Source organism: Chaetura pelagica, unplaced genomic scaffold (genome assembly GCF_000747805.2).
Source record: "Chaetura pelagica isolate M959 unplaced genomic scaffold, ChaPel_1.0 scaffold305, whole genome shotgun sequence".
Classification (NCBI taxonomy): domain Eukaryota; kingdom Metazoa; phylum Chordata; class Aves; order Apodiformes; family Apodidae; genus Chaetura; species Chaetura pelagica.
In genome coordinates, this window is record NW_009953512.1 from 1,058,605 (window position 1) to 1,086,498 (window position 27,894).

The following is a 27,894-nucleotide window of genomic DNA, read 5'->3' on the forward strand; positions in this document are numbered from 1 at the left end:
AAGCATCCTGCAGGTGCTAGTTTCTCTATTTTGTTAAAAAAATTACTTGGTTATTAGGTGAATGTATTTTCCTGGTGTAAAAGACCTTCAAACTGGCAAGGGGAAAGAAAACCACATTCTCCCTCTCATCTTTCCAGTCCTGAGAGTCTAAAGGAGCCACATGTTAGGTGTTCAGTTTGCATTCCCTGCAGAGCCAGGAGACTAATTAACTACTATGTTTTCCACCCAAAATAAGCTGCCAATGACAGATAGATGTTCCTATGGGATTCAGCACTATCACCTATGAAAAGCTACTCTAAGCATCAGGAGTGTTCCAGAAGGCAAGTCCTGAAGTGACAGCCATGAGGCCCATTTGTCAAGCCACAGATTCCCCTGAAAAATACAGGTGATGTTGTTCCCTTCACTGGAACATCTGGAATTCTACATAAATATTAAAAAACAGTTAGTTCCTTAGGAAAAAAAGCAGTACAAGTGGCAGTGAAGCTATTAAGAATCTCCTTTCATTATTTTTAGGGTGTCATTCCTTCTTTAGAGTTAGATCCTAGCCTTGTGGGATCCAACCTCTGGAGATCAGGGCAACCATATACAACACTTTGACCTTCACAAATTAAAAGCAGAATAATGGAATTGCTTTGGTTGGAAAAGATCTTTCAGATCAAGTTCAGCCATTAACCCAGCCCTGCCAAGGCCACCACAAAACCATGCTCCTCAGCACCACATGACTTTGAAAACCCTCCAGGGATGGGGACTCCACCACTGCCCTGGGCAGCCTGGGCCAGGGCCTTACAACCCTTTTGAGGAAGAAACTGTTCCCAAGATCGAATCTAAAGCTCCTCTGGCACAACTTGAGGTCATTTCCTCTTGTCCCATCCCTTGTTCCTGAGGAGCAGAGACCAACCCCCCTGGCTCCAACCTCTTCTCCAGCAGCTGCAGAGCCAGCAGGTCTCCCCTCACCTCCTTTGCTCCAGGCTGGACACCCCCAGCTGCCCCTCTAGGACTTGTGCTCCAGCCCCTTCCCCAGCTCTGTTGCCCTTCTCTGGACAAGCCCCTCAATATCCTTTTTGTCATGAAGGGCCAAAAACTGACCCTAGGATTCAAGATGTAGCCCCACCAGTGCTGAGCACAGGGGAACAATACTTCCCCTCTGCAGGGCCAAAGCACCTTATCAGTTATATATTCCAACCTTTCCCATTGCAGAGGATATTCCTCTCTTACCCAAGAGAGATTTTGATTTCTCACAAAAATCCAGCCTGTGGAACACATGAACCGTGTTGTTATGGGACCCTCCAGCTGCAGTGATGAGCTGTGCTCAGATGCAGCAGACAAGAGACTCCTAAAGTCAACCAAACCAAACCTTCCCCATCCATCCCCAGGAACCTGCCCAGCTCTAGAAAGAGACAGGAAAAAGAAACAAAGCTGAGCTGTCCTGGAGTAACTAAAGTGCATTTTTATTCACAAATGAAAGCTGTTCTAAATTTGCTATATAGGCGAATTAGAAGAATATGTTGAGAGGCTTAAATGACCTGAGCCTGTCAGCAGAACTTCGTGTTTTAAAAAAAATATATAAAAAAAATTAGAAGTAAGTGAAGTCTTGGGCTGCTGAAGGGTTTCACTTGGTGATTTCTGCAAACACCCGTTTGCAATTTGTAGAGGGGTGTCATGCAAAGGGCAGGCTGCACGCACGCCTCTCCAGCCCTCTCCCTGAAAACTACACCATTGTACCTCTACTGTAAAAAAAATACAGCCCCACTAATACTAACCCATTTTCATCTCATTAGCAACCAGGAGACCAGAGCTCCCTGGTGACCTGACATCACTTCTCATGAGCCCATTGCTTGTGAATTGGTCACAACCCATCAGCAGAGAAGGTTTCAAAAGCTCCCTAGAGTTATGGGACAATGACACTCCCCAAATGGGGTGTTTTGTGCAACTGGTAACCTGCATCAAGAGGGGTTATCCTTCTTGCAAATAATGGATATGAAATCTTGCTCATCTGGATAAAAAGTCAATATCCAAGTAAATGGGCAGTGGCCATTTCCTAGAAGTGACGCTGGAACTGAAAGGGCTACAGCACTTGCGAATGTTGAAGATCAGGTCCCAGCGTGACAGGCTGTTACCTTGAACAAACTGCCAGTACAATCTTCACAACAGCATTTAGGATTTGCCACATTCCCAAACTGTTTTGCATCTTCAGGTGAAGGTACATGAAAACTCTTACACAACTGTTTTACACCAGGAGTACCCAGGCTCCCAAAACCTCCTCAGCTTCTCTTCCACATCTACACAGGTGGCCACAGGGCAAGACTATTCACCAGCTGGAGAACGTACAGAGAGATCAAACCACCCCATGTGCAGCACAAGAATCCATTACCAAAACCACTCCAGGAACTTTTTAAAAAGAAAAATAAAGGGAAAAAAAAGCATTTAATTTAAAATGTTTATTAGCAGCTATATTACAATAAGCCTGAGACATCCAAATGAAAACTGAAAAATTTATCATCCTGGGCAGCAGCATCCTGATGGGAACAATTCCCAGCACTTTTCTGAGCAAGCCTTATTTCCATCACCTCTCCTGACATGGCCATCCTGTCCAGACCCCCATGCTCCTCCACATCCTCTCCCACACCCATGGGATGCCAAAGCAGGCACACAACCCAGTTTATTAGTCTGAGGTCTATCCGCACTGTCTCACCTCCAAAGCTGGCACCTCCACAGGAGACCGGTGCACCAGGCAGCGCCTTCCTTTAAACAACTTCACAGTCTCCATAATTAAAACCAGTAGAAGCAAAACCAGTGAAAAATTACAACTCTGAACGCCTGCAGTCCAGGGTGAATAAGAAGTTTAACAGCACCTCTTTTCCCAGCTACAATAAGCACAACAGCAATTCCTCATGGCTCAAGAAAAGGAGCAAGAGGTGCTTACGCCTCAACTTGGCGCTGCACTTTGGAATTATACCATCTATCCCAACAGCTGGAAGACACAGGATTTATTTCCAGAAACATCTCCAGGTTTCAAGCCTTTAAAAAGGTCTAACAAGCAACCACACAAAAAGCTCGTCCAGCATATGGCTGCCCTGTAATTAAACTTTTGATTTTATGATGCAGCCATGTCCACAGAACACACTGGATATGCTACTGGGGATACCACAGTCCCTGTGGCCGTTAGTCATACAGATGCTGAAATAAAAAAGGCCCATGATTTAGCAGTTTCATTTTTGAGGTCATAAAAAGAATTCAGAGGAATACCCATTTATTAATAAAGTTCCTATGGAATATAAATTTTAAATGCAGACTTAAAGGCACAGAATTTCTCTTAAATAAACAGAGAAACCTTCCCCAGAAAGTCAGGAAATGTTAAATAAAAAGTTCTTTTGTGATAATAAGCACGTTTGCACTCGGATTCTGTGATGTGGGAAGAAAGAAAGTTAAAGCCCAAGGAAGCACAAAGATCTCCAACAACATGCACCAGGGAACAGAAACATGCTTACATCTGCACATGCCCCCATCACCACCTCCCCAACATGGCCCAAGTGTGCTCTGGGCCTCCAGTCCACCCCCCTACAGCCATGCTCACCGATGCCTTCATCTGCTTTTCCCATCAAGCAGCTGCCCTATCTACCCTGACCCAAGATGCTAAACCTGAACTTGTCCGGCTGCCACGGCCTCTGCTCCCACGCCTGTCGGGAAGCCGAGGGATCACATTTAACCTCAAGCTCCTGGCTTGACAATTTACTTCAGAAGCCACTTCAAAAAAAACAGGTTTCCAGTTCTCAAAAATCAGTCACATCTCCTCCTTTCTCCTTCCCCTGGTTTTCACCCCTTCTGCAAGCAGCAGAGCATCCTACAGCCATGAGGGACCTCGCTGGGCACCACTTTGCTTCCCACAGGGGAGCTCCAGCCTGAATGTGGAAAGCAGGAGACAAAAGGAATGTAGACATTGGGAGAAATTCTTCACTATCAGGGTGGTGTGACACCGGCCCAGATTGCCCAGGGAAGCTGTGGCTGCCCCATCCCTGGCAGTGTTGAAGGGCAGGTTGGATGAGGCTTGGAGCAACCTGGGCTGGTGGGAGGTGTCCCTGCCCATGAAGGGGGGGTTGGATCTAGATAATCTTTAAGGTCCCTTCACACCCAAGCTGTTCTATGAAAGATGATGACAGACCCCCACACAAAGCCACCACACTACCTCTGGCTAAAGGGCATTGGGAAATCCCACATCTCATCTTCAAAACTCACCACGATCACCACTGAGCTAAGAAAACCAAGTTGACAAACACAGACACTTCACCAGGATTTGTCTCAAAAAGCTTGCAAGTTAAACTGCAAATGTCAAGTGATAAGTCCAGTCACCACTGCGACAGTGTTCATCATGTTGTTAAGAAAACAGCATTCAGGGCCAAGTCTTAATGAAAAAGTAGCAAGTTACTCGGGATTAGTCTGCAACTTTAATCCAGTGCAAAACAAAAATCTTTTGAGCAGTTTTCTCAAATTTTCAAAGAGGTTAAGCAAAGGATGCTGAGGATAAGAGGCCAACAGGAGTCACTGCTATTTATCTATCTCTGTCTTGGTAAAGGGTGGGTGTAAACATATTATAATCTTCTGACAATAAACACTTTAACCAAGGCTCTTGAAGGCATCTCAGAGCTCATACAGGTCTAACAGCAACATGTCCCTTTGGCTCTTCACAAAGGCAGGGAGTGACACGATGAAGGGGAACAGTTTCAAGCTGGAGAAGGGGAGATTTAGAGGAGATATTAGGAAGAAATTCTTTGCTGTGAGGGTGGTGAGACACTGGCCCAGGCTGCCCAGAGAAGCTGTGGCTGCCCCATCCCTGGCAGTGTTGAAGGGCAGGTTGGATGGGGCTTGGAGCAGCCTGGGCTGGTGGGAAGTGTCCACGCCCATGGCAAGGGAGTTTGAACTAGATGATCTTGAAGGTCCCTTCGAACCCAAACCAGTCCATGAGTCTATGACTCTTCAATAACCAGAGGACATTAATAATTTCTCCACTCTGCCACAACATCCCTCTTCTTCACCCAGCCTGGTTTGTGAGTCTCTTCCCCAGGATATACAAGCTGAGACCAGAGCTGGCCATCAGATTTCTAATCTAAACAGCCCCAGATGATGCATTTCCTTTCATAATACTTTAATATAACAAGTAGACAAGCAGTAGTATCAAAGATTAAGTAGGTCTCGTTACTAAATTTTACTAGAAAATAAGTTTCTGTTTCACAAACCTGCCTGGAAGGGGAAACCACCATCCCCTGATCCCCACTCTCTTGTGTAAATAGTCACGGCAGACCCAGCCACCAGACTGACCTTTTCAGAAGCCTCCTGCCCACATCCAAGACTATAAAATTTCCTTGCTTTTAATAAACAAAATTATTTTTAATTTTTGGGCTTGTGAAAGAAAAACCTCTGCAATAAGAGACACTGCTTCAACCAGCAGGAAGTTCAGCTCTAAGGGTGCTTTTGGAAGTCCTGCGGCACGTCAATAAAACACAGCTCCTGTGGAGCGAGCGGATGGAGGGATCATCCCAACACTCCACGGAAGCCCAGACTTGGCACTGCTGGATGCAGCTCACATGGCAGAGGAGACAAAGCCCTACACAGGGCTCCTGTGACCTTTGGAGAGCATCAACTGCTGTTGGAGCGTGGACACCCAGCAGAAGGACATTCCCTGCGCGGCACATTCCCAGAAAGGCAGCAAAATCTAATTTACTCTAAAATACATGTACAAAGCCAAAATAATTTCCATATGTGTTGCAGAAGATTACATAAAGTTAAAAAATGTCAGGGAGGAGGATAATTAAGAACACTACACAAACTGCAGTTTTAAACATTTTTCCGGGCCATCAAAAGGCCACTGGGTAGTGTCTGGAGACTGAGAAAATGTCCCTCTGTCCCCTGCCATGCAGGGAACTGCTGGCTGATGTGGCTGGGGGTGGTGGGCATGTGTTTGTATTTAAAATGAAGTACAGGGGGGGAAACAGGATTTCCCAACATCACTGGAATCATCACATGCCACATCTGTACTTATCACCATCATTTCAAATAAGCTGCCTGACAAAAGCCCCTCGTGTTGTCACAGCCCGGTTGCAGCCACCTGCAGTGGGAGACTCCAGCACGTGCAGAGCGGGTGGCAGGGCAGGCACAGCCTCCAAAGGAGGTGATCCCTCCCATGGGGCTACCCACGGCAGGAGATCCCCTACCACAGGGCACAGGGACCCACCTTACACTGTTTGTGGGTGAGCATCACCAGAAAAGCAACACTGCACAGCCAAGGTGTGTTTGCAAAGATGTGCTCTGCAGACCAACCTCTCTGCTGCTTGGCACACCATCCATGTGATCATGATCCTTCTAGTGGGAGGACAAGGGGTAATGGATTAAATTCTTCAGAGAAATTCTTCACTGTGAGGGTGGGGAGACAGTGGCCCAGGTTGCCCTGAGAAGCTGTGGCTGCCCCATCTCTGGCAGTGTTGAAGGGCAGGTTGGATGGGGCTTGGAGCAACCTGGGCTGCTGGGAGGTGTCCCTGCCCATGCAGGGTTTGGAACTGGATGATCTTGAAGGTCCCTTCCAACTCAAACCATCCTATGATTCTATGATTCTGCAAAATACCTAAGCCATCCCCACATTTCTCAAGTGCTTCTGGGGCAGACACCACCAGCCTGAATGTGTGTTGTACCACCCCCAACTGTCCTCCACAGCCAGGAATCATGGACCTTCTCACGCCACATTGCCCACATAATCCCATCGCTACCATCATCTTTTTAGAGAAATCTGAAGGAGGTCAACAGGATGAACTTCACGGAGAGGGGCAGAGGCACAAAGCCAGCAGGGCTGGGCAGGATGGTAGTTGCTGTTGCAAAACGCCACCCTGGGATCCAAAAAACCAAGGGAAGTGCTTGCAACCACACTTGCAGTGAGCCAAAGAAACAGGCTCCACATGCCAGCAAGCCAAGTGCCCCCAGTTGTTTCCATGACCATCACACAGAGGAGCAAACAGGAAAGCCTGCACATAAGCCAGGGTTTGGGGTTTTTTAAAAAAAAAATATATAAGTTTTCAAGTTCATCTTTAAAAAATTACATGGTGGCATTTTTATTACAATACCAACATATTCAGAATGACTTTTCAAAGTATTCAAAACAACCAGCAGACACTCAGGACTCATCACCAACTCACAGCTACCTCTCTGCATTCCCAGTAAAAATGCCCACTGAGGTTCAGTTATGGTTGGAAGAAGAAACCAGTAGCAGAGAGAGAGCAAACTATGCCAAGAAATCTGCAGCCCCAAACCAATCATCATAAATCCAGGGAACTCCAAGTCAGAATTAGATTTAAATCCAGACATACCTAAAATATTGAAGTCCACAGCTGGGTGCTCAGCAGCCCTAGCACAGATACCACAGAATCACAGAACTATTCAGGTTGGAAAAGACCCTTGGGATCACTGAGTCCAAACATCATCCCTACTCTACAAAGTTCTCCCCTAAACTATATCTAGAACACCACATCCAACACCACCATGCAGCAGAGCATCCCTGCAGGCACAAGGAATGCCTGTTTGCAACTCTCACCTCCTCTCCAAGTAACTGAGGGGGGAATATAACTCTCCTCCTCCACTTCTCATCCACAAGATTTTGTGCTTTTTAAGGCCAGCTGCATTTTGACCCTGTGCTACTGGAAAGTGTCCATGCTGGAGAAAAGTGTATTGGTACAGTGGCAGCTGCATGTACCCCTGTGCTGCTCAGGCATCTTTGTCCAGGTTACTGGCAGGCACGAGAGGCCACGTTACCCAGGAGAGATGGTGTGGGTGACACACTGCTCCGAACACTGTACATGAATGGTTCCCAGTCACCCGTGACCTGCAGGAATGGTGTGTGATGCTACAGCAATCACCTAAATCCTAGAACCACATAACTGACGTCAGAGATGCAGCTTTTTACAGAGCTGCTCTTAATCCTTGCTCCGAAGTGCTTTGTCTTCTCCAGCTGATGGGTCAGAATCACATTCCTACCAAAACCAGATCAGCATCAGATCCTTAGTGTGAGGGTGGTGAGACCCTGGCCCAGGTTGTCAAGAGGAGCTGTGGCTGCCCCATCCCTGGCAGTGTTGAAGGGCAGGCTGGATGGGGCTTGGAGCAACCTCGTCTAGTGGGAGGTATCCCTGCCCATGCAGGGGGGTTGGAACTGGATGATCTTGAAGGTCCCTTCCAACCCAAACCAGTGTGTCATTTTATTATTTCACTTGTGCACATCACTGTGTGATGTTTTGCCTCATTTTTTAAGTGTACCTATACACTCACATCACCAAGTTGTTATTTTCTGCCACTGCAGTAAAATATACTCAGACAAACCACACGTTGTACTGCTCAGAAGTGACACAGACACCAATATCTGCTGGCAAGAAGAATAAACATCCCCTTGAAAAAGCACAGCTGAAACCCCAACCCGTTCACAACCATACGAAATCACCACCTACCAAACATCGGCTCTGACAGAGCATCCAAGTGATGCTAAGAAATAATAAATGCTGGTTTGCCTCCATCTGCTTGAGAGGCACGTGGAACGTTTTGGCCATCCTGACAAACTTGATCTGATAATGGCTTTTGGATGGGTTGTTCTTGGCCCCCCGTGCAGCAGCAGCCACTGCTTTGCAGGCAGCACCATCCTCGGTGACCTCCTCCACACGCCGCGCGTATTTCAGACGTGAAGCTAGATAATAAAACCACACACCGGATATCGGCGCGTGTTAATAAGATGTAATTCGTTCCTGGCAAGCCCCAAACTCAGATTTTTCTTTTCAAAAAAACAAGACACATCAACAAAACCAAAACACACACGCAGGTTCACAGGGCCAGAGTCCAAAAGGAGTTCAGATGGGCAGAGCTGCTTTCATCTGCTCGAGTGATGTTTAATTAAGAACAATATTTGGAAGCAGTGAATTCCCCCAGAACCACAGGTAATAAAATTCAGATTTAAAAAAAATAAAAAAAATCAAAATCCCATTAGGACAGGAGTCAATGAAAGCTCATCATTTGTGCAGTGAGACCATGAGGTTTCTCTGTGTGTTCCCCCAGCTCCCATGTCCTGCTGACCCTGGGATTGTCTCACTTGACTTCAGCACCCCAGCCCACCAGGGGCTTCCTCTCCACGAGAGGAGACGAGCTCCCTGCATCCTTGACTGGTGGCCAGAAACGCAGCAATGCTCCGGGCGCTCCAGGACAGATCCTTCTGATTATCACAAAATGAAATTTTCAGCTCTTGTCATCATCGGCCTCAGATTTGTAATGTTACAAAAACATGATTTCCTTTCCCCATTGTATCAAAACCTCTGCCATTCCCGCTGGTGAAATCAAACCATTTTAAAAGAATTTATATGATGTTAATTTAAACCGAATGCATTCAGCTGCCAATCGCAGTTCCCCGACTCTCCCAGGCCTCCTGCCAGCTCCACTCCATTCCAGAAGGACCATCAATCACAGCCAACAGAGTGATGGAACAGCCCCAGAAACGCAAAAACTGATACTGGTGATTCTGGGGATGGAAACCCTGACCTGACATGAAGTGACCCCACACAAGAGGCTCCGAAAGCTTCAGCTTCCCATCAGTGAAGCAGCTCATATACTTTATGCAGGAATAAAGCCAGAACGTTGCTGGAATTCCAGCATCACTTCCAACTCAGCTTTTGCAGCAGAAAGTGGCAAGCTGAGCTTCCTCCCCAAGCTGCCATGTGGGAATGGGGCACCTGTACTGATGGCAAGCCATAGAGTCCAATATCAGAGATAACTGTTCCCACCAAGGGTGAAGGAACCTCTTCTAATCTGCATCTTGCTCTCAAAACAGCTGGAAACTGGGATTCTGGGGAGAAGGTGCATCCTTCACTGTATCATAGGATCACAGACTGGTCTGCGTGTAAAGGGACCTTAAAGATCATCTAGTTCCAACAACCCTGCATTGCCAGGGTCACTTCCCACTAGATCAGGTTGCTCCAAGCCCCATCCAATTTGGCCTTGAACATTTCCAGGGATGGGGCAGCCACAATTTCCATGGGCAACCTGTTCCAGCGTCTCACTACCCTCACAGCCAAGAATTTCTCTCTCAGATCTCATCTCCATCTCCCGTCTTCCAGCTGGAAACCCTTCCTCCTCATCCCATCTCTCCCTGCCCTTGTCCCAAGTCCCTCCCCAGCTTTCCTGGAGCCCCTTCAGGCACTGGAAGGTGCTCTAAGGTCTCCCTGGAGCCTTCTCTTCTCCAGGCTGAACACCCCAACTCTCCCAGCCTGTCTCCACAGCAGAGCTGCTCCAGCCCTTGGATCATCTTCATGGCCTCATCTGGACTCCCTCCAGGAGCTCCATGCCTTCCTTATGTTGGGTGCTCCAGAACTGGACACAGTGCTCCCAGTTGGGTCTCACAAGAATCTGTACGTGAACTAAAATTTTCTAAACGTTACCCCTTGCCTTGTTTTGCCCCTTCCTTGCAACAGCCCAATTAACATCTACGAGGAAGGAAAAAATCCTTTCAACTGGAGCCTTTGTCTGTTGGTACATTCCAAAGCTGCAGGTGGGATGAACCCATCACAGAGATGCTGGCAGCACCAGCAGGCAAAAGAAAAATTCACTACAACTCAGACATCAATTAAGAAATCCTTTCAGTGCAAAATGGCTGGAACTGAGCAGAAGATGGTGAATGATAATGAAGTTCTGCAAGTGCACAAGGCAGAAAAATATAGAAAGGGGAAGGAGCAAAGTGCTTGGCTCAGGTCAAAGCAGGGACCATAGTGCTGGCTGAGAGGCAATCAGGAGCTGAAGAACAAACAATTTAAGGAAAGCTCAAAGGATTAGCAGTTCAAATAATCACTGAGGGACAAAAGGTAAAGAGCAGAAAAGGAGTCTAATGAAAGAGGGGAAAAAAAGCAAGTGTTGCTTCAAAACACTTTAGAGGTTTTGTTCAGATGTCTGGCTGCTCACGTCTCACACCAGGAGCTTTGATAACCCAGAGCTGGAAACTCAAATGGCAAGACTTCATCCAAGGTGGACAACAATAGGGCAAGTCAATACAGTTTTCTTATCCAAAGCTCCTTCAGCTTCTCACTCTTGACAGATCAGGCACTGCTCAACCCCAGAACTGTTTGTTCAGTTAGCAGCCCACCAGAAACCCAGTAAATCACTTGCCCAGTTTGTCCTTCAGGCCATGGAAAATTGTGCACAAGCAGCTCCATAGGTCTATCACCCACAGAATAAAGAATCAACATCTTTCCCCCTGATTTACAGCCTGGCTCCTGCCAGTTTCACTCACCAGACCCCAGGTCTTGTCTTTGGGTAGGGTGGGAGCAGCCAATTCCCACCAACCCCTCAGTCCCTCTCCTGAGTTTAGCATTGCTGTAAGAAGTCAGATTTCTTTAGAACAAGAGTTGGAGAAATAACAGAACTGCAGGTAGGGCATGAGTTCTCCCCAGGAGCACCAGAAGGGACAAGAGGGAGGGACATGGGAAGTTCTTCACTGGAAAGTTTATCAAGCACTGGCCCACACTGCCCAGGGTGGAGTCCCCATCCATGGAGGGATTTCAAAGCCCTGTAGATGTGGTGGTGAGGGACATAAGTTAGTGGTGGCCTTGGCAGTGATGGGTTAATGGTTGGACTTGATAATCTTAAATGTCTTTGCCAACCAAAATGATTCTATGATTCAAGCAGGAAGAAACTCATCATGGACTTGAACAGAAAGCATTAAGGTATGAGGAAAAAAAAAGTCTCAGTCAGAAGATAGCAAAGGGAGCCATTTGATGAGGAACTTCCCAAAATGGGTCTGACTAAGCAGCCAAGGACACACACATCTCTCCCCACTCAAAGAAATCAGGCACAGTCCCAAGAGATTTAATTATCCATCCCAGTATCATGACGACAATATTGAAAAACAGAGGAGGAGGAGGTGACATCTGCATCCTCATGTCTCTAGGATTGGTAAATATCCTTAACAGAACAGAAAGAGGTTATTAATTTATTTTAGTTAGCACATTATCTGTGTTAATTGCACACCAAAATATAAATGAAATTCCTATTCTTTCCAGCCACAAGAATCAAGGAAGAATCTAAGTTTGGCTGCTGTAATAAACAAAATCAAAGTATTTTTTATAATTAATTCCTGTTCTAGAAACTGCTGCATCAGGTAATTTCAGCAGAGTAACACCTGGAGCCTTCCCTGACACCACCACCACACACATATGGCTCCACAATAGGACCTCCAGGTCACTGTGTTTTCTGCAGATTCAGGAAGACCAGTTTCATTTGATGCAAGAACTAACAAAAAAGCTTGTTGGCATCTCCCCACAGCCCTGCCACACAACACAAGGCTTAGTTTGTTGTCTCAAAATACTAGAAAGAGGCTGAGAAGACAATAAAGCAGTGGATATACCATAAATTGAAATAATTAATAGAAATTCTCAAGCTGAAGTATTTTGCAGAAGGATGATGTTTATAAGACAGGACATTGAACCTGCCTGTACCTCTAACCATCAACAGCACAATTTCACCATCGTGTGAAAAATCATAGCAAGAGTCCCTCCCATAAACCAACAAATCCAATCCCTCAGTCACACCAGGAAAAGTATTCACTGCTCATGAGAGGTAACATTTCATTACTAGTGGATTTCAATTTCAAAGTAGCAAAGTTCTTTTCAAGAGGCCCTGTGAGCAACACCCCCAGCTGTGATCAGAAAAACTGCATTGGAATTCAAAATTAGAATATCAAAGAAGGGTGGGAAAAGGCAATTCCATTTTAATACAGACATGAGGATGTTCAGTTAATCAGATTCACTGTTTACAGACATCAACTGCTAGGCAAAAATCAAGTCAGCCACAATGACATTTTACCCAGTATTCAACAATCAGTTTCAGATGCAAAAGAAACCAAGTTGCAGTCAGAGCACAAATTTCTACTGCTTTACCCCAGACCTAGGAAACCAACACTGGTGTCTGCAGGTCCTACCAGGCACAGCAGCACAAATGCCCCTTTCCAGGTAAGTGGAAAACATGAGTTATGCACCTTGACTGTACCTCCCAGGCTCTAGGCTGGCAAGAGCTTATGGCAAGAGACAAGCAGGAGAAGACAACGACAAAAATGGACCATCACTTTTCAATGGTATAAAAATCAGATGTAAACTCTAGTAGCAAACACAGAACAAAGAATCTCTTTCACCCAGTCACAAAATCACTTTGATAGAGAAAAAATAAATTTACTGCCTTGGGATTGGAAAAGCAGAAATTTGTTTCAGACTGTGAACCACTCTCCTCATCCCAAAAGGCCTCCAGGATGTGTGCACAAACAAGTCCTACCTGCTTCATGGCTGCCTCTCCAATCTTGTCCGAGTGCTTACGGATACTCTCCAGGAAATCCTTGAGATCTGACATGGAAACTTCTTTGATCTCTTCCCTTAGCTTTGGAATGTTATCCACCATGATCTTGCAGAAGCGGTAGTGGCTCACTTGGGGCAGGTACGTGTGCTCAAGGTGCTCCAGGGTCTTCAGTGCAGGGTAGTGCCTGGGGAGAGCAAGCAGGGCAGATGCAGAAAGAACAACAGCCATTTCCACCCCACATACCCTCCAAAACATGCATGAACTAAATTAAGTCAACATATTTAAAAATCTCAGCTCTATTCAAACGAACCTAGACTGTAACATCCAGGTAACCATGCAAGCATTACAGAATCCCAGACTGGTTTGGGTTGGAAGGGACCTTCAAGATCATCCAGTTCCAGCCCCCCCGGCATGTGCAGGGACACCTCCCACCAGCCCAGGTTGCCCCATCCAACCTGCCCTTCAACACTGCCAGGGATGGGGCAGCCACAGCTTCTCTGGGCAACCTGGGCCAGGGTCTCACCACCCTCACAGGAAAATTTATTCCTAATACCTAAATCTCCCCTCTTCCAGCTGGAAACCCTTCCTCCTCATCCCACCCCTCCCTGCCCTTGTCCCAAGTCCCTCCCCAGCTTTCCTGGAGCCCCTTCAGGCACTGGAAGGTGCTCTAAGGTCTCCCTGGAGCCTTCTCTTCTCCAGGCTGAACACCCCAACTCTCCCAGCCTGTCTTCAGGGCAGAGCTGCTCCAGACCTCTGAGCATCTTCATGGCTCTCAGATCCCACCTTCCTCCCAGCTGTTCAAAAGCTGCCAAGCACCATGAAAAACACTTCCCAAAGTAGTTTCTATTTAGATGTGAAAACAATCAAACAAACAACAATCAAACTAACCCCAGGTTAGGGGTCCAAGAGATACACTTTCTACAAAGCCCCAGCCTTTCCAGCCAACTACTGTTGTACCACCAGGTCATGTGACCTTTGCAATGTTGAAAATAATTTATTTCCCTGCTCTAAAAGGAATATGTCCTATAAATTTCAGAATGCCAGAATCCAAGTGTTTCTTCCCCTGTGCACAATGTGAGCCTTTATGTTTTGGTCATGCCCAATGGCCTTAGGGAAGGTACCATAAATTTCATCCTGCCTTTCTGCATAAAAGCAAATTTCATGGTCTGACAGAACATGCTAAATGGGAAAAAAAACCTATTCTAAGCAAATAATTTTTCTCAGACACCCTCCCTCTTTTCCCTTTGGGATGTGGGAATCCATAGGATTTGCCTGTTCACTGGAATACAGAGGCCCTCCTGAGTGGCAACGTAAAATGAGAGAACATCCTTCTCCTCATCTGAACACACATCTGGTCAGAGGTTAAAAAAAAAAATAATAATCAGGGAACCACCCAGGAAGCCCTAAAGAGGGTCTATAAAATCAAATTTCAGACCAACACCAGGTCACAGACACCTCCAGGGTAAATCAAGGCAACTTCAGCTGACTTGGTTAATCCTGGTCACAAGCACCTGTCACTTGCACCTTGAATTTTGGGGGGGAAAGTGTTTAGTCATAAGAAACATATTAACACCACTGAAAAAAACCTGACACTCATATCCCCATTCAAAATAATTCTTGACTGAACTCCAGGCAGTTCCACAGGGGAGTTATTCTAACCAGAAGTGGCCTGTCCTGTTCCTAACACCAGAAGTCAGAGGGATTAACCCTGTGGCCCAGGCAGTGTTTACACTCCAGTGAGGTATGTAACAGGATTGGCAATAAATGCAAACGTCTCTGGAGAGAAACTCAGGCATGCACAGCAAGCCAGAAATGAAAGCAGAGGAATAAACATACATTAGGGGGGTTTGTTATATTTTAGGACATAGTTTGTTGAACTAGAAGCAGCAAAAAGGTGGCATGGGGGGCAGTGCAGGGTCACTGATGGGGTCCCCAGATGCCTCCTGAAAACCTGGGGGCAGGGGACAGCTCAGCACTGTTCCTGTGGGAGATGTGTAGAGACCAGAGGTTTTGACAAAAGAGGCAGAGCTGGCCTTGCTGTTTTTCTAGAAACACCCAGGCCCTGCCCAGGTAGGAACAGCTCTATGGAGGCTTCTCAGCTACAAGCTAGATGATACAATCTCATGTCATGGGTATGACAAGTGACCCAGGGGTAAAAAAAGATGGATCCCTCTGGAACCCTGCAGAACCTGGAGGGATCTCCAAAGGCAGGGAGGTGTTTCTCATCACATTTCAGTAAGCAGCCACACACGGCCATTGGAGAAAAGCTCTTTCTGTTCTTAAATACTGGACAAGAGCTGATGAAATATTTTTCTCCATCTTTTCTCTCTGTTGGTTGCAGCCACTTCTTCAGGTTTGGATCATGGGTTCCCCATCTCCAGTTAAGGGCCACAAATTCCACATTTGGCCAACACCTGCATTTGGTTTATAAACACCATGCAAAAAAACTGCACATACCTTATTTCATCTAACTTCAGAGAGTTTATTCACCCCAAATGCAAAACCTGTTACTCTGCTGAGACTGTGTACTCAAAGCCCAAGACTCACACCAGCAACCAACCCCCTGGCTGGTTATCATTAAATGACATTTAAGTGCAATGGGGTGCAGACACAAAACTATTTAATATGCTGTGCTGCGTTTGGTGGATGAAGCCATCAAATCCAGACAAAGGAAAGAGGGGGGGGGGGAAAGAAGCCAAAGGTTCAGATTTTTCTTAAATGTGGCTTTCAACTTTAATTTTTTCAAAGTGAACCAATTCAAAGGGGGGGAAGGGGAATGCAGCCCTTAGAAGCAGGCTCTGGAAACACCATCCAGAGCAAGGGAATGAAGCAGCATGTGGATTCCCTTCAAAAGTTCTCAGGGCTGTGATCAGCTCCAGCTCCCCACCCCACATCTGTCAATGGATAAGCCCCTCACTGCTCCTATAAACAGACTAAAACCAGTTGGACAAGCTACACGCTGCCCTATTCTGTGCAGAGCCATCCTGAGAAAGAAAGCAAGGTTTTGAACAACTAAATAAGCTCCCCAGAGCTCCTCCAGTCAGCCCAAATCTCAGGAGCAATGTGCAGCTCTTTACCCAAGGCCCCTGGGTCCAAGGACCACAGAGCCCAGCAGATGTGGGAGGGGAAGCACAAAAATAACGCCCATCCAATTAGTTATCGCCTTGTTGGGAACATCTGGTTTCTTCTGTATTGTTTCTGTGATGGATGGCAGGCACAAACCAGGCATGGGATCTGAATTGCTCTCCCTGCATGGCATTCAGCTGGAGCCTGCTGCCTCTGCAGCTGACCTCCTCCCAGCAGCTGCTCTTTGCCCAATTTGCCTCCCCCCAGGGCTACAATGGGTCTCCAGAGTCCCACGCTGCTTAAACAAACAGTCCCCCAGGATCCCAGCCATGCAAATATCCCAGACCAGGGTTTAATCCTTCAGCATCACAACAGATGCAAGGTGGGAAAAATCCTAGATTTACAGCTCCTGACTTCTGGGCCACAAAGTCCTGGTAGTTCAGCTCACTCTCCCAAACAATTGTTTCTACCACAAAATAAGTCTCATGCCTTCTCAACAGCTTCTACCATCCCATGTAATGTTTCTCAAGTGTTAGGCTTCCATTTGTGTTCATTAGATTCTCTCAGGTTTTCTATTTTGACATTCCCAGAATGAAATATAGTTAATAAAGCTTAAGTGCTGTGAGAGACACTGATTCCATGTCAGTGACCTTCCCTGGAAAAAACGGAACATCCACCTTCATTAAAAAGCCTAACACAGAACAAAATCAGAGCCCACTGCAATCCCAGTTCTAGCCTGTACTGCAGGAGGCTGAGCAGGACCAGGAAGACACCAGCTAGAAATCCCATTAACTTGGAAAGGCTGATCTTGAATTCCTAAGTTTTGAGAACATCTTTAACTCATCTGGCACCAAACGGGTGCATTTCAACTCTTCCAACACCATCACCAGTCTATGCAAAATTTACCTTTTAGATTTCATTTGCTCTCGTAGTTTGCTGTACATCTCCAGGACTGGAAAGAGAAGGAAAACATACAAGCATTGAGACACAAACACGAAGCAAAGAGATGTGAATTCAAATAAACAGCTGAGCAAATGATGAGCAATTCTGGATTCCTCACCAGGAAGACACAGCGTCAGCTTATCAACCGTCGCCGAAATGTTCCTCTGCTGCAGCCGGCACTGCTTCAGCTCTTCCATGGCTAGGAGCAGCTTTGGAAAGGAAAAGAGAAAAGTTTCACAAAGAACAGCAAACAGATGGAACAGAGAGGATTTCAAGTGCTGTGCACTTGTCAGGACCATCCAACCAGCAGGTTGATAGCCAAGGCTGCTCTGCTAAGCACAGAGCTCCCCGGGCTCTGCGGCGCCTTGCAGAAAGGACAGGCAGCCTCGGGTGGTTTCCTCCAGCAGCAGAAGCATTTCCTAGCCTAAGTTCAAGGAAGCAAGCAACAAAACCAAAGCTATCCAAATACTAGCCTTGTAGCACGTCCTGTGAATTCCAGAAGTCATTCCCCCTTCCCCACTTTACTCATCTCTCCCCTGCTCCCTCTCCAAGCTTCTCTTTTCTAGTTCTTCTCAAAGACAGGATGTGGCCACTCGCTCCCAGGGGATTCTCACCATCACAGACTAACACAGGGTTTTAAATGCTCAGTTTCCAACAGAAAAACCTGAGCATCTGGGCACAGGCAAAACCAGGATTGGCCTTTGCATGCAAAAGAGAACTCTTTAGTTTATTTTCTTTGAAAGTCACGGATTTGTCCTCCAGAGTACGAACATATTTCCACACTGACTTTGCAATGTCCTTCTGAAAGCCCATCTTCTACTTCTGAAAGTGAATTCTCCATTCAAGATAACACAGAGGTACATTTATTTAATTCAGGAGAGAAGCTGTATCATCTCTTCCCAAAAGGCCATTTTTATCTTTAATCTTCATTAGAATAATTGCTCTGACACAGTCCAACAGGGGAATTTGTTTGTTTTCCAAAGGCAATGCAGCTGACTGGAACAGCCCTGCCTGCAGGTGCTCTGAGCAGCACCAAGGCTGGGGGGCTGGGAGGGAGGTTTGGAAGCAAAATAGAAAAGCTGCAAAAAGTAGATTTATAGGGAATATGATACAGGGAAGAGAATCAATGCACACGTTCATACTAATGCTCTTCCTGGTCTCAGTTCATGCTGAGCAGTTATTGATGCTCTGTGCAATTTCTCACTAGCAAACACAGCCACATAATGGATGACTGAAAAGAAACAGGGTGAACAAATATATCACTTACTTCTTTTCCTTCATTCTGCAGCTTCCGGTTTGTGTCCGTCACTTGATTCTACAGGGATATCGGGGGGAAGAAAGACAAAGCACATGTAAATCAGGACAATGTTCCTCACCAAAAAAACCCACAAAATGGTACATAAACCCCAATACTTTTCACACCACCTTCCCTTGCAAGGAATAAATACGTTCATTAGCTGATTTAATATCTATCTCCATTTGGGCACACAGGATGCAACAGCCACACAGCAAACACCAAGGGTTTTCTTCCCTGCCAGAAGAGGGAAGTACAACGCAACAGGAGTTGATTCTGTTGCATGGCAGCCCCAAAACCTGCAGCCTTCATCGATCAAATTTTGTAGCAGATGCTCACGTGGGTTCTCATTCTAAAAGTTATTTTATGGGAGCAGTAGAGGTAGGACATAAACCTCATGGAATTACATTTCCCCTGCCCAACAGCAAACAGATTACAATTAGGTTTAATTTCTAATATCACAGCAGGAAAAGATCTCTTCAATGTGGGCTTTTATCTATACACTACAAGTATTTTCTTTTAGACCATCCACTGGCCACTGAATCCCTTCTCCTAGCTTGTGTAAAAACTATTTTTATATAGCTGGTATGAAAAAGTTACGTATTTTCTTTACTAAACCATCTTTCTGTATTATCATGTTGAGCTGGGGCCCAGAGTTAAAAAATTTCCTACTCTCCAAACTTGTAGGTTCTCTGGACTAGCAAGACCCCAGCAGCTCAACCCTTTGTGGCTCTAACCATCAGCTTGACTTAGTCCAGACACATGAGGACAAAACTAATTTTAGACCCCCTGGGATAGCTTCCACATTATTTAGACAACAAGCAGAAATATTACTTTGGGAATTCTCCTGAATCCTCATTCAAGTTCAGACAGGAAAAAGTGTGTAAACAGACAAACCATCTTCTACAGACCAGCTGGGAGAGTCAAAACAATTGCATAAATATTCAAGTAAATATGCCCAGCTTCAGGTCTTCAGCAAAAGCTGCCAGCTATAGAGGTAAATACCAGCAGAGAAGGACTGCTCAGAGTTCAGGTGCCTCACATCAGTCAGAGGCTGACAGGCCATAAACCTGCTTTATTTTTTTTCCATACAACACTTTCCACAACTACTGAAGTTGAAAAATACCCATTTCCAGGCTTGTCTCCGTAAGATGTCTCCGGAACCTCCAGGTTTACTTAGGCTCTGTGTTCAGGGGAAGCTGCTGCTGGATTTTATAAGTAATCAATAAATTTTATGGACTAGTTCCTGTGTGTTTTCAGGAGTTCTACTCATTCTATAGGCAAAAATCAGTAACAGAGCTTGGACAACAGCATGGGCTGTGATACAGAGCTCTCAAATATATTCAGGAGCTTAAGATCACACAAACCAACTGAATGTTTTTGTTTCCTGATGCTACTCAAGAGTTGTGGATTCAAGCTGAATTTTTAATGAATTTATCACTAGAGAAGGAACATCATTTGATGCTCTCCAACTATCCAAAAGAAGCTGGGCAGTGCATGGAGTAGCAACAACAGCAAAGCAGAACAAGCTTCAAGGTGACTTCAGAAGGTAACGGCCATGTCTTTCCTTTTTGAGCACAACACAAGGCAAGCAGTTCCAACTGGAAAGGAGTTCTGTATTAACATATATAGAATTGATTCAAGATCTAATTTGTTTCCTGCTGGTGACTGAAAGATACTGGGCAATAATGATTGCCCAGACTGGTCTGAATTTCAACAGGATGTCCCACACTGAGAGGCTGGTGTTCCTTCAACAAGCAGAACCATCCAGCCTCACAAGCGTCTTTTTAACTGGCCATGCTGGTTTTTAAGCTTTACCATGATGTAAGCAGAGGACTCATCCCACCATCCCCCTGCACACAATTTCCCTGCAGCATCTGCATCATATTCCTCCCCCTTCTGCAGTAGCTTCAGCTCTCCTGGCTGCCTGCCCTGTGCAAAAACTGCTCATTTCCTTTATGATGTATCGAGCTTTTACAAGCAGGAGCACAGCATCTCTTCCAAAGATTATTTTATTTGCTTATATCCTGAAAATCCCACCACGAAAAAGGAATCCATGTAGGCTAATTTAAAACTGCTCCTAAAATAATGCCAAGGCTGTATTAGTCTTCTATTAAAATTACATATCAATCCCAGCTAAAGCAAAAAAGTAGGAATATATTCTGCCCTTGCAGACTAGTTTTCAGGGGGTAGGGGGGATTGTTTTGCTTTGTTCTTAAGATCTGCATCCAGCCACTGAAAAAAAAACCCAACAGATTATTTATACAGACTTTGTGTAGACACACTGAAGCTTTTCAGATGAGATTTTTTAATCCAAGACAGATGCCCAGCACAGGGGGACAGACAACAGGTGGACACGTGTGAAGAACAAGCCGATGGGATCACATGAAGGGCTCCCGGGATGCGCCAGTCAGCCCCTCAGGGAACACGTGGTGGCTCAGGGCTTTTGTCCTGGGGGTTTCAAACATTACTCTGCTATCGTTTGGAGCTCCTCTGCTGACCAAGAAGACAAAGTTCCCAATTCAGTGCTTGCCTTGCCCAAAAGCTGGATAGAAAGTTCAGGTCATCAGGTTTGAAGTTGAGTTGGCGCTGCCGGAAACACAGCGTTACAGCACAGAGGGAAAGGGGCAGCCATGACACACGTGCACAGACAGGTGGGGTGGAGAATGGATCAAGAATAGCCCTCAGGGGAAGGACTTGGGGGTGTTCATTGACAAGAAACTCAACATGAGTTGGCACCATGCACTGGAGCCCAGAAACCAACTGTGTCCTGGGCTGCCTCAAAAGAAGTATGGCCAGCAGGGTCAGGGGAGGAGGGGATTCTCACGTTCTACTTTGGTGAGACCCCACCTTCAGTGCTGGGTCCAGTTCTGGAGCCCCCAATGTAAGAAGGACACAGAGGTCCTGGAGCAAGTCCAGAGAAGGGCCACAAAGATAATCAGAGGGCTGAATGGCCTCTCCTGTGAAGACAGACTGAGAGAGTTGGTATCGTTCAGCCCAGAGAAGGCTCCAGAGAGACCTCAGAGCACCTTCCAGTGCCTGAAGGGGCTCCAGGAAAGAGACTTTTAACAAGGGCATGTAGCAAGAAGATAAGGAATAATGGATTCAAACTGGAAGCAGGTAGATTTAGGTGAGACATTAGGAAGAAATCCTTGGCTGTAAGGGTGGTGAGACACTGGCCCAGGTTGCCCAGGGAAGCTGTGGCTGCCCCATCCCTGGTAGTGTTGAAGGGCAGGTTGGATGGGGCTTGGAGCAACCTGGGCTGGTGGGCGGCATCCCTGCCCATGCAGGGGGGTTGGAACTAGATCATCTTTAAGGTCCTTTCCAACCCAAACCAGTCTGGGATTCTACAAATGGGAGAAGATGATGCACCCAGCTCACATTTAGCACATCCACTTTTAATACAACGAACACTGATATTCCTGCAAGTGGGGAGTTACACAAAACACCCCAAAGCACATGAGTGAAGATACATCCTAAAGATGCAACATGGAGGGCATTTATTTTACTGCTGGTCGCACGTATGTTCAAAGACCAGCGCTACTGAGAAAAAGACCAAGATCAAATAAAGAATGAATAGGCTGGAACTAAACACACTCTTGCCACTGGACCCATGAGTGATTCCCTGGGGAAACCCTTACAAAGAGGGCTCAGTATTTCTCAAATAAGTTTCTGTGTGTATTTTTCCCATGCGCCGTTTTATAGATCCCATAGTAACGGAAATCAAGAGAGATCCTGAGGGTACAGAGATGGACTTCACAGTGCACCACCAACAAAGTGGCTGTTTGCAGAATGGGAAACAGCAACGAGCCTTTGCAAACAAACAATGCGGGGTTCTTGGCCAGAAACAATAGCTTTTAAAAAAATAAAAATACTTCTTTCATGGTATTTCCAATGGCCTCATCCTGCAATCAACCGCTGGATGACTCCTTGCCATGGGAAATGTGTCCAATTCTGGAGCCCCCAATGCAAGGACAGAGAGCTCAGGGAGAAAGTCCAGAGGAGGCCACCAAGATGATCCAAGGGCTGGAGCAGCTCTCCTACCAAGACAGGCTGAGAGAGTTCAGGTGTTCAGCCTGGAGAAGAGAAGGCTCCAGGGAGACCTCATAGTGACCCTCCAGCACCTGAAGGAGCTACAGGAAAGCTGGAGAGAGACTTTTTTCTAGGCCAGGGAATGAAAGCACATGGGGGTAATGGATCAAAATTGGAAGAAGGGAGATTTAGGTGAGACATTGGGAAGAAATTCTTCGCTGTGAAGGTGGTGAGACCCTGGCCCAGGTTGCCCAGAGAAGCTGTGGCTGCCCCATCCCTGGAAGTGTTCAAGGGTGGGGTGGATGGGGCTTAGAGCAACATGGTCTGGTGGGAGGTGTCCCTGCCCATGCAGGGAGGTTGGAACTAAATTATCTTGAAGGTCCTTTCCAATCCAAACCATCCTATGAAAGCCCCTTCCTAGCTGTAACTGTTTTACTTTCTCCATTCCCAGCTCTGACCATTTTACTATCTGGTTAACCCAATCAAACTTGGAGATGCTACTGAAAAGGAATCAAGTTCTACACTTGTTTACAGTCTTTCAGTATGTACCTAGTAGTTACTTTTCACTCATGTTCCTGCCCATGACTGAACACCTTTCAGTGCTCTCATGTCCACTTGCTTTTTAAATATTAACAATTCACCTGCCAATGTTGGGCAGACACCCCGTGACTGCAGTCACATCTGCACCAGCCCTCTCTGCCCATTTGTCTCAGACACAACACTACCTGTAATGAAAATTCCATGTCAGATGGGGCACTAGAGCAATGCTGCTAGAGCAGATGTTCTTCTGACTGTAGAGTTAATTTTTGCTTAAGAAATTGGTGAGGTACACTAGGAAAAGCACTTTCCCTAACACAGAACAGACTTAGCTTTAAGTTTTCTTGTGCTTTTAATGTACCACATTGTTCCACTTCACCCAAATAACTGTTCAGCTTCCAACAACTGACTGACCTACTGCTACAGGATGAAGGAAGAGAAATTTAATTGATTTTTATATTTTTCAGATAGAGGAGAAATGATCTAAACAAAAGGAGAAAAGGAGTCATTCCTGTGGTTTCAGAGAGACCAAGAGTGGCTGAGGTTGGAAGGTCCAGCCTGAGGTCACAGAATCATAGAATGTCTTACGTTGGAAGATATCTCTAAAGGTCATCTAAGTCAAGCCCCCCTACAATAAGCAGCAACATCTCACACTACAACAGGTTGCTCAGAGCCCCATCAAGTCTGACCTTGAATGTCTCCAGGAATGGGGCCCCCACCACCCCTCTAGGCAATGTGTTCAGTGATCCACCACCCTCATATACGTCATTTGGTCCTACCTCCCTGCTCAAGCAGGGCCACCTAAAACTGGATGCCCAAGTCCATGTCTAGGTGGCTTTCTCTTACCTTCAATTTTTGAGCTTCTCCTCTAACTTTCAGCAGCTCCGTGATGGAGTCCACAAAGCCCTGGTAATGGAAGTTGCACATTTTCTCAATCTCACGATCATGGTTTCTGATTCGTGCTTCCAGTTTCTCCATGAAACGACCATGTTCTTCTCCATCATAGACAGACCTAAAAAGATTATGACAAAATGAGTCAAGATTCTAGTATCTGTTACTGTCATTGCTCACAAGAAATAGCCAACACACACGGTTTAAAAAAACTTATGTGATAAAGTGAGGGGTTTGGTTTTTATTTGCATACACCAGGCACCTGACTCAGGTTTGAAAACCATTCTATTCCAGCTTGTCTTTTTCTTTTTCCACCTGTCAAACATCAGCTTGATCTGAATAGATGATCTACTGTATAGAATCACAGAATGGTGGGAGTTGGGACTCCATCTAATACAACCCCCTGCCAGAGCAGGATCTCCTAGGGCAGGTTACACAGAAACATGTCCAGATGGATCTTCAAAATCCCCAGAGAAGGAGACTCCACAACCTCTCTGGGCAGCCTGACCCAGGCCTCCAACACCCTCACAGTAAAGAAGTTCTTCCTCACACTGAGGTGGAACTTCCTGTGTTCCAGTTTGCATCCATTGCCCCTTGTCCTATCACAGGACATGACTGAAAGGAGACTGGCTCCTCCTTCTTCACACCTACCCTTCATTTATAGACATTAATAAGATCCCTTCCCAGTCTTCTCCTTTCTAGACTAAACAGCCCCAGGTCTCTCAGCCTTCCCTCATAAGGCAGGTGTTCCAGTCCCTTCATCATCCTCATAGCCTCCTTTGGACTCTCTCAAGTAAATCCTTGTCCCTCTTGAACTGGAGACACCAGAACTGGACCCAATACTCCAGGTGGGGGTCTCACTAGGGCATAATGGAAGGGGAAGAAAACCTCCCTTGACCTGCTAGAGACACTTCTCTTAATGCACCCTAGGATGGCATTGGCCTTCTTGGCCACAAAGGCATATTGTTGTCCCATGCAGAACTTGTCCACCAGGACTCCAAGGTCCTTCTCCATAGAGCTGCTTTCTAGCAGGTCAGCTCCTAACCTGCACTGGTGCATTGTGTTATGCTGTAGTGCTGAGCACTCCTCTTGGACAATTTTCTGGATGTTTTTTGGGAATCACAGAATCACAAAACCACCCCTACAGCTGCCAAAATCCATTGCCCTTCCCAAACCCAGTTTTGCCAGCACAATTAAGACATCTCCTGATGAATAAAGAAGGCCAACACAGCTGAAGACTATCCAAAGTGACAGGGAAACCCCAAGCCAAGACCCTGAGCATGTAAGCTGGAGGTAATGAGTAATCTTTGCTACAAACAAACAAAACCACTAGTGTCACATTTAAGGTGGAAGCTAAAAAAATACAATCTATCCTTCATGTTTTCTTAAATTCCACAAAACTGGGAAGAGAAGCTTGATTTGCCACGATAAAACACTTCTTATCCTGTTGGATCCCAACCCAAGCTGACTGGTGAGGGTGATTATTTCCAACCAATTTGTGAAGCAGCCTAAAAGGAGACTTTTTCATCCCCAGAAAGAGCTGCTGTGAGGAGGCAATAGGTCATGAGTGCAAAATAAGTGTTACTCCAGAAAGCAGAGGGACTGTGTCACACCCCAAAGTGGCATGGTATTTTCAGGAGCTTGTTTTCTTGGGGGGGGTTTTAAGTAAATATATATTATTTTCTACAGGGTGTGGAAATGCCACCCTTAGACTTGTGTTTGTGAAGTTTTAGCATTTTGAGAAGCAGTGTAACTCCTAAACCTGAATTCACTCCCAGTCAGAAAAAAATTAAGTACACAGTGGGCTTTATGGAGTCCAAGCTTGTACTTTTTCTGAGAGTAAGGCTACATCAACTGTACACTGGACTCCATGCAGCAGTTAGAGAGAAAAGATGGGAATGGCAGAGCTGTGACAAGCTAGAAGGATAAAAAAATATTCCTGCTGGCAGTAGTGACAAGCAACACTTCAGCAAGAACCAAAACTAGATGAAACCAATTGGACACCTGAAATCTTTCTGCACTCACAAGTCACTTGGGTGAATCCCACCTCTGCAAACCCACAAAGCTCTCAAAATAATACAAAAACCTAAGACAGGACTAAAAGCTGGAGGAAATCTATGTAATTGTCCTTCTCTAAAACCTGCCCTAACAATTTAAATTACAGTCTCAGTAAACATTCTCAATGGCAAAACAAAAATGCCAGATCTTTATAAGCTTGTTTAAAACTCAACATAAAGTAACAAAGTCACCACATGAAGCCTTTAAAGGCTTCAAATTGCTGTCTTTATTCCAAGGTAGAAGCTCCTTGATGCTAAAAAGATATAACTTCCTCAAATTATATTAATTCCACCACCAACATGATGGTGGATTTTTTTCCTTGAAGCTTAGCAGAGTTTTGCTGGTGAAATATGAAAGCTGGAGTCTGAGTGCCATCTAGTGCTGCCCAGCCTCCTTGCAGGGTCTGATGAAACAACAAGACACCTCTGCTCCAGTGAACTCTTAACTCAGAGATGGTAACACATGGACAATAAATAAAGCCAGACAAGTTGGGTTGTCATTGAAGTATGAATTTTAAAAGCCCAACAGTAACTGCAGTAACATGAGGACAGGCTGGGGAGGGTCCAGAGAAGGGCCACAACAAAGAGGACTGGAGGACCTGTTACATGAAGAGAGGCTGAGAAAACTGGGTTTGTTCAGCCTGGAGAAGAGAAGGGGAGACCTTATTACCATGTTCCAGTACTTAAAGGGTGGCTCCTTTACAAGGAGTCCCAAGGAAAAGACATGGGGTCATGGGCACAAGTTGCTTCTGGAGAGATTCTCATTGGACACAAGAGGCAAATTTTCCACCATGAGGACAGTCACACATTGGAATAGTCTCCCTAGGGAAGTGGTAGATCCCCTACATTGGACAGTGTTAAGTCTCAGCTTAACAGGGTGCTGAGCCACCTCATATAAACTAGAGTAGTACCTAGAAAGGCTGGATCAGATGATCCTTGAAGTCCCTTCCATCCTGGCACCCTATGGTTCTATGAACATCAGGTGCCAAATAAATGTTTTTGCATTCAAATAATAACACCATCAGCAATTAGAGGTGTCTATCAATGCGGGGGAGGGAGGAGGGGAAAAAACATCTCAAATGTACTTACAAACTCTAGGCAGAGTTTCCTTCAGAGATGGCTAATCTAAGACAAAGGTCCAATGACTAAAATTCTGGTTTGGGGTGTTTTTTTTTAACCAAACTCAAGCATTAAAAAAAAAAAAGAACAAAAAAGGCTGGTGCATCTTAAGGGTTGGCTCTAAACTTACACTTAAACTCCATATCTTTCCTTTGGAGCTCTCCTATTCATCCATACCCTCCCCTTCCAAATCAGAACCAGCATCCTTCATGCCACTCTCCCTCTAAACACAAGCAGTTGGCAGCAGCCAAGTCAATCCCAGACCAAACCTCAAGTCTCTCCAAAGCTGCAGGATGGCAAGTCCCAAGTTACAGGATGTCAAGTTCTTGCTCTGTATTCAGCACCATCATGTAAGGGGAGAACAGAGACTCTGCAGCGAGTCTTGGCTGAAAATGAACAGTGTAGGGACTCGGTTTGATTGCAAGAAGGAAAAAATCTGTCCTCTACAATCATGTCAAAACACACCTCAAGTCCCAAACTCACAATCACCTTGGGTTCCCTGGCTCTCGTAGAGATGCACTCTCCTCAGCTGTTTCTGCCACCGCCTGAGCTACAGCATCACTCTTGGAAAACCACCCTGTGATCCCACATCCTTCATGTTTCTGTACT

At 45.8% G+C, this 27,894-nt stretch overlaps 1 protein-coding gene across 1 annotated transcript in view; it reads right to left on the bottom strand.

Annotated features, from left to right (window-relative positions):
- The window catches only part of EXOC6B (exocyst complex component 6B), a 273,905-nt gene extending 249,709 nt beyond the window's left edge, over window positions 1-24,196 (bottom strand). Inside the window, exons 1-5 of the mRNA XM_009999464.1 lie at window positions 24,065-24,196; window positions 18,623-18,670; window positions 17,474-17,564; window positions 17,320-17,365; window positions 13,327-13,531 (exon numbers count right to left, since the gene is read on the bottom strand). Of these exons, the coding sequence (XP_009997766.1) occupies window positions 13,327-13,531; window positions 17,320-17,365; window positions 17,474-17,564; window positions 18,623-18,670; window positions 24,065-24,196 (522 nt within the window). The remainder of the gene's footprint in view (window positions 1-13,326; window positions 13,532-17,319; window positions 17,366-17,473; window positions 17,565-18,622; window positions 18,671-24,064) is intronic.
- Window positions 24,197-27,894: the final 3,698 nt, after the last annotated feature.